Source organism: Dermacentor variabilis, chromosome 9, assembly GCF_050947875.1.
Source record: "Dermacentor variabilis isolate Ectoservices chromosome 9, ASM5094787v1, whole genome shotgun sequence".
Lineage (NCBI taxonomy): Eukaryota > Metazoa > Arthropoda > Arachnida > Ixodida > Ixodidae > Dermacentor > Dermacentor variabilis.
This window is the reverse complement of record NC_134576.1, coordinates 113,214,919-113,220,918: the sequence shown is the minus strand read 5'-3', so window position 1 is coordinate 113,220,918 and position 6,000 is coordinate 113,214,919. Positions and strand designations below refer to the sequence as shown.

At 47.1% G+C, this 6,000-nt stretch overlaps 1 protein-coding gene across 1 annotated transcript in view; it reads left to right on the top strand.

The window, feature by feature from the left end:
- The first annotated feature begins 2,190 nt into the window (after positions 1-2,190).
- Positions 2,191-6,000, top strand: part of LOC142558501 (uncharacterized) — a 157,551-nt gene continuing 153,741 nt past the window's right edge. The window contains exon 1 of the mRNA XM_075670628.1: positions 2,191-3,130. Within this exon, the coding sequence (XP_075526743.1) occupies positions 3,037-3,130 (94 nt within the window). The 5' untranslated portion in view covers positions 2,191-3,036. The remainder of the gene's footprint in view (positions 3,131-6,000) is intronic.

Genomic DNA, 6,000 nt, shown 5'->3' with positions numbered 1-6,000 from the left:
GAGCCCCAACAGTCTGCGAGTGCGCTGGGCTCATGCTGTGTAGCGAAGTCTCGGGCGTCACGTGTACGGGCTCATTTACTAACCCTAGTGCTCAAACACTCTCCGCAAAAAAAAAAAAAAAAAGCGGGACCAGTACGAATAGGGAGAGATCCTGAGTGTAAAATTAGGCCGTAAGACGCCCACTGGCAGCAGCATGGATTAGTCATGGGAGCTTTCTAATGCATGAACAAATGTAACTTGTGCTCTTGAGTACGTCATCTCTGTACCGTATAATGAAAACACGCCGTCTGCAACACACGCAAGACGTTTCGCTAACCTCACTGCGGCTGTGTCTCTTATACAGCGTACGCAATTCTTTCCCTGCCGAACTCCCGCCCATATGCAACACCTAATTTATTTTTTGTTGATCTGGTTGCGTTTAACATATGACACCATTTTTTTTGTTACTTATTACATTCGTTGTTTCTTGTTTCTATTTCTGAAAAAAAAAATAAATTCTGGGGTTTCACGAGCCAAAACCATGGTATGATTCTGAGGCACACCGCAGAAGGGCACTCCGGAAATTTCGAACTCCTGGGGATCGTTAACGCGCCCCCATTGCACGGGACCACGGGTGTTTTTGCATTTCGCCCCTATCGAAATGCGGCCGCCGCGGCCGGAATTCGATCCCGCGACCTCGCGCTTAGCAGTGCAACACCATAGCCGCTAAGCCACCACGACGGGTTTCTTCTTTTTTTTTTTCTTGTTGTTGCATGTCAATCCACTACTTTATTTGTTTGTTAATGTTTTGCTCGTTCCCTGCAGCTTAGAGCACCATGTCTCGGTTTGTTATTGGCTTCCATAGCGAAAATATCCTTGCCCCCTCGGCAAAAAAAAAAAAAAAAAATGTTGTGGCCTGCTTTTAAATGTTTTGCTCCGAGACTACTCAGCACGAAAAAAAACGTGCTCGCTTTTTTTTTCTCTTGAAAGGAAATATGTTCTTTCGTGGTCGTAACGATGACTATTCTGCAAAAGCGGGTAGTCAACAAATGCACAAATGAAGGATTGAAACAAAAGATAAAGAAAGCAACGGAATGGACGTTGGAGAATCGTTATAAAGTTGTGAACCAGATTGCGAAATTTTTTACGAGCTCCATCTGCAAACTTGTTCCCAAGTATTTGTAACAAGCACAAATTATGCTTCTTGCGCCTAGCTATCAAGGCTGTTGAGAAAAAAAAATTATACACACGAAAGCGTAAAATTGACCGTTTTTGTGACAAAACTGCTACGGTTTAATGGCCCTTTCTCAGGAGCCTGAACCATCGGCCAACAGAACTTATCCTTGAAAGCACTTCTTGGCCGAAAAGAAACGGCGTCCTGAAATATAAAGAAAGGAACGAAAGCCTTTAGGAATAACCGAAAGAAGACATATGAACAAGACGGAATCAATGGCCAACAAAAGATACGAAACGTAAATGTAAGACTCTCGAGGAAAGGGGCTCCATTTGAAATCGCCCGCTATCGCTTTCCGTAAAGCAAAGCTTCCGGCGCTGCACAGGCGTTGCTCATCGACCACTTACTTCGATTCTTCGGGCCCCGATCCCGCTAGTGATTCGACGCGCGAACTTCGTGAACGGCGTTTACGTCAGCCACTTCAATGCACCTGTTCTTTCCCGATTCTATCTCTCTATTTCTTCATATTTCGATTCTTGATTTCCGCCCGTCCTCGGAACCTATCGCTCGTCTTGCACCACATCGCTTAGCTTCTGCCAAAGTGTTTGCGTTGCATCTTGTAGAACCGTTCTTGCGCATAAACGCCGCCGGGCCATCACTTGCCTTTTATCCCTTCCTCGTTCCCTTACCTACCTCGTTCCCGTAATTCCTTTTTCTTCCCCAATCCCACCTGAGTCTTTTGCGCGAAACACTCAGCCCCTGTGCCGCTTGAAGACGCCTTCGCGCGCTTGCTACTCGTCTCATCTGTCCCGCGTTCGCACGAGGTCGATGTGCGCATGCGCTCTGAAGAAGCCGGTGCGCTCGCGTTCTTCCTTCTATCCCCTCTCAGTTCTTTCTCCCGTTTCCACTCTCCCTAGTTCCTTTCCTCCCTTCGGCCGTTCCCTCGCACGCTCTGCCATCAACGCCGGAAAACATCGGCGCTGCACAACGAAGGCCTCGGAGAGGGCGTTCGGCTCTCGACCGAAGCAGTGGCGTTTCTGGCTTGCGGAGCATCGTCTCAGCTTTTGGCTCCGGTCAGAAAAACCTGCCGCTCGCCTGACGCTTCCTGTTGCTCGCGTTCGCCCTCTCGAAGTCGTTAAAGAAGTCCTACGTTAAAACTCCACGGCACCGCTGAAGAGACAAACTGGCAAGTTCACTTGCCTGGCGGCTGCGTTATTGTATCGCTCACAACGGACGTGTCCGGCAACGCAGGTCGTCTGCTGCTTTGCGCCGACGACTCGCGCCGTCTGCTTTTTGCCCAATCTCTTCGAGGATCCGCAGAAGCCAACTGTCTTCTGGACTGGGAGAGGCTGGAATTTAGCGTCGACTTGTCCTCAGTGCTTTATCCTTTCCTTCTCAATGAATTTCCTGTGTCAAGGGGGAACGGGTGAGCCTGCAGTGAGGTAAAACGGTTCTTTCTTATTCGGCTTCCCAATGCTCTGATCTCACTTGTGCTCCATCGCACGATACTGCGTGTACATGTCATTCTCTGTATGCGGCGTACCTTTTCAAGTTGTGTTTGTGAACTGAAAGCTTGACTAGGAGAAGCGAATTCCGTCTGCTGTTCTGAATCCCTACTTTACGACGACGTTACGGCTTGTGGGAAAATCATCTTTGCGCGGCATCCTCCACTGACTGGACGAAGTCGCTTTCTGGCGCTGCCGTACTGAAAGTGAACAGTGCTTTCTTCTGCTAGATATGTATATTACTGTGGAGCCGTTTTATTGCCTGAAGTAAGGTGATGCAAGATGTGCTACGGGGCGGTTCATTTGTGAAGCATCTTTGACTTGTATTGACGGGAAATTCCGGAACAGCCTTGCAGCGGCATCTGCACCACATGCGCCATGGTAGAGTCATCGTTACGAGCAACAACTTTAGGATTTACACTCCGGATTCTGTGGATACTTCTCCTGTGCCGGAACACCCTAGCCAGACGGGGTAAGTGGTGTGGCCCAGTGGTATTGCGAAAAATAGCTCGTTCCTGGTTTCGATTTTCTGTTGAAGAGTAGGTTACTGCGTCGTTGTCGAGTATATTGAAAACTGAAGATGCAAGGAGCACAAGAGAGCTAAGTTTAATGTTTCTTTTTAAAGTGAAACAATCTATGAGGCAAATTTTTTTACACATACGAAGTTATTTATATGCGTTCAGTTACACCGGCATTTCTACCCCTTTTTATGTCGACTGCTAATATGTACCTAAAGATGGCCTATGTGTGAGTAGCGAAGGATAAGTAGCTGAGCAGGTCATGACATGATATATTGTTCTTCACATTGTCCAATGCTTGCCCGTTAGGGCACAGATAAAGCTCGTTATCTTAATAGTTGTGAACTTATAGAAAATACAATTCAAGCATCGAATAATAATAATGCCTATACCCCTACAGATTAGGTTAAACATTATTCGGCACTGAAAGCACCGCGCACCTTTTTCAATGTGCAACGCTATTGAAAATGGCGATACACAAAACGCAAGCTCGGCCATAAACTGTAAAAGGGACCTCGCTCACCATTTCAAAACAATTTATAGAATCTACAGAGAGGCGCCTCTGGAGAGGAGCGCCTCCATAGTATGGAAGCGAGGTTCTCAGGAACACAGTTTCGATCAACGTCGTTCATTTCCAAGAGATGTTAAAGTTGGAATGTCCTTGCTTCAGTTATGACTGAGCTAACTATTTCCCAACGCCCGTCTGCCGCCGGAGACGTGTCCCTGAACATTGTTCGATGGTTTTGGTGTCACTGATTGTACGATTTACTGAACGGGGTCAACCAATCTTACTGTAATGCTGTGCTATTGAGCGCGCGCTTCTTGTCAAGATTATACCGGCGTCATTGCCTGCGACCCACGGGTTGGCTGCAGGCTGTGCTTAGAGAGTTCCGGTGGCGTGCCGTAAGATGCACCGCCCTGGGAAAAATAAAAGCACTCCCGTAGTCACCATAAAGTGGTCTTAAATGTCAGGAAGCGCCACCACGAGAGCCTCACCGCGCATCTTAACGACACCTGCAGGCGAAGGCGCGGCGTAGCCAGTATGCATTTGACAAAGGCTGTGACATCCCACGTACGCACCGGCGTGCACCGTATATAGGAGCGATTACCAGGCACTCTACATTCGAAGGCGCTAACAACGGTCAACTCGAATGCTAACGTATTTCTCTAAGTACTTTTGAAGGCTTATTTTTCTGAAGGTGGTGTTAGGCAAAAGTTCTAAAGTAAAGCTTTTATGTTTGTGTGTGCGTGTTTGTGTTAGAACCCTCCTGGACATTCCTGAGCACGTGTGCTGGGTTCTGCTGCTGTATTTCCCGAATAGCTGACACTCAAACGTGTTGAAATGCGTGCCTGATGGGGAGATTGGAACATGGGTTTCATCATCAGTGAAGTTCTGCAGCTCCGATCACTCCTATGTGGTCAGATAGGAATAATGGCCAAATGAATAGTGGCGAGGACGTCAACGGGAAAGGGTTTCTGGATTTCTACCACACACAGAGGAGAGGGCACGGGGACAGAAAGAGGGAGAGTAGCACGCACCCAAGACGATGCACACGACTACACTTCAGACCGCCATTCATTGGCGGTGCACTCCAAAGGACAGCAATGAGAAAAAAAAATTTTACCTCTATCATTAAGCCACCCTTCTTCAACACCAAAATCATCACTCTGACCTAGAGCCGAGGCTTGGTGAGCCAGAAAATGCCGCAAAGATGGAAAGGCAAGCGGCGATACCGCATTGAAGTTATCGCACCCGCTTGAAGTGACGTCACAGATTTCGATAGCGTGTGCTGGAACCTAGGTTAATCGTTTATAGGTGAGAAAAAGAACGGAACACCGTATTTTGAAAAAAAAAAATTGCATGATGAAGTTTTACGTGGCAAAACCACTTTCTGATTACGAGGCACGCTGTAGGGAAGGCCTCCGGAAATTTCAACCACCTGAGCATTGTCTTTTGAAGGAGTCAAAGATTGAACGCGTAAAGAGTCGGGAACTTCTACCAAACCCACGCGGCCACGAAAACATCGAATAAACACTTTGAAATTTGGGACCTCACATTCGCGTGTGTACCGGCGCTCGATATGACGCGAAATTAAAAAGAAAATGCGAAAGACTGTCGCTCGTTCATTTTGCCTTCTAATAATCAACTTATTTCAAAATTCACAATTGACAAAAACTCATTTTTTGAGGAACACTTTACCAGCATCGGCTGATTTAGTTGTTTCCTTTTAGTGTCCCTTCAAATATTTTAATTTCTCTAGGCCGGTGACGGTTATGGCTACGGTCTCTAAAGATTCACCTGAAAGCACTCTGGGGGGAAAGCTGGTCTAAAGCTGCTGTGAGAGAGAAGCCCTGGACGTCACATTGAGGAGAGGGGCACAACAGATGCTCGGCATTTTCCTGGCCTCCGCTAGAGTCTCACATTGGTTTATCGGTAATTTCAATATGAAAAGCACAGGCTTTAAAACGTCCTTCGTATGTTGATCGACTCATACGATGCCTCTTAGCTACACTTCAGTTTGCCGATACAAGCCAAGTCTGAAAGTTAAAATGTCTTCAGGCACGTCGAGCATTCACAGGCGTACTACCAGGTTAAACGCCAGCGACCAAGCAGTCGTTACTTCACTCCACATGGTAGGTGCTCTCGGGGCAACCGCGTCTTGACACACAGAGTTTGCGAAAAAGGTAGTGCACTTGCAATAGCAAACGTATCACTACAACGGAAGAACCTACGGTGCAGAAAACATGCAAACAATGATTTTTTTATGAAGGCCTGCTCCGTTTGCATATCTTAGAACGTGATCGATGTGTCCAGAATGATCCC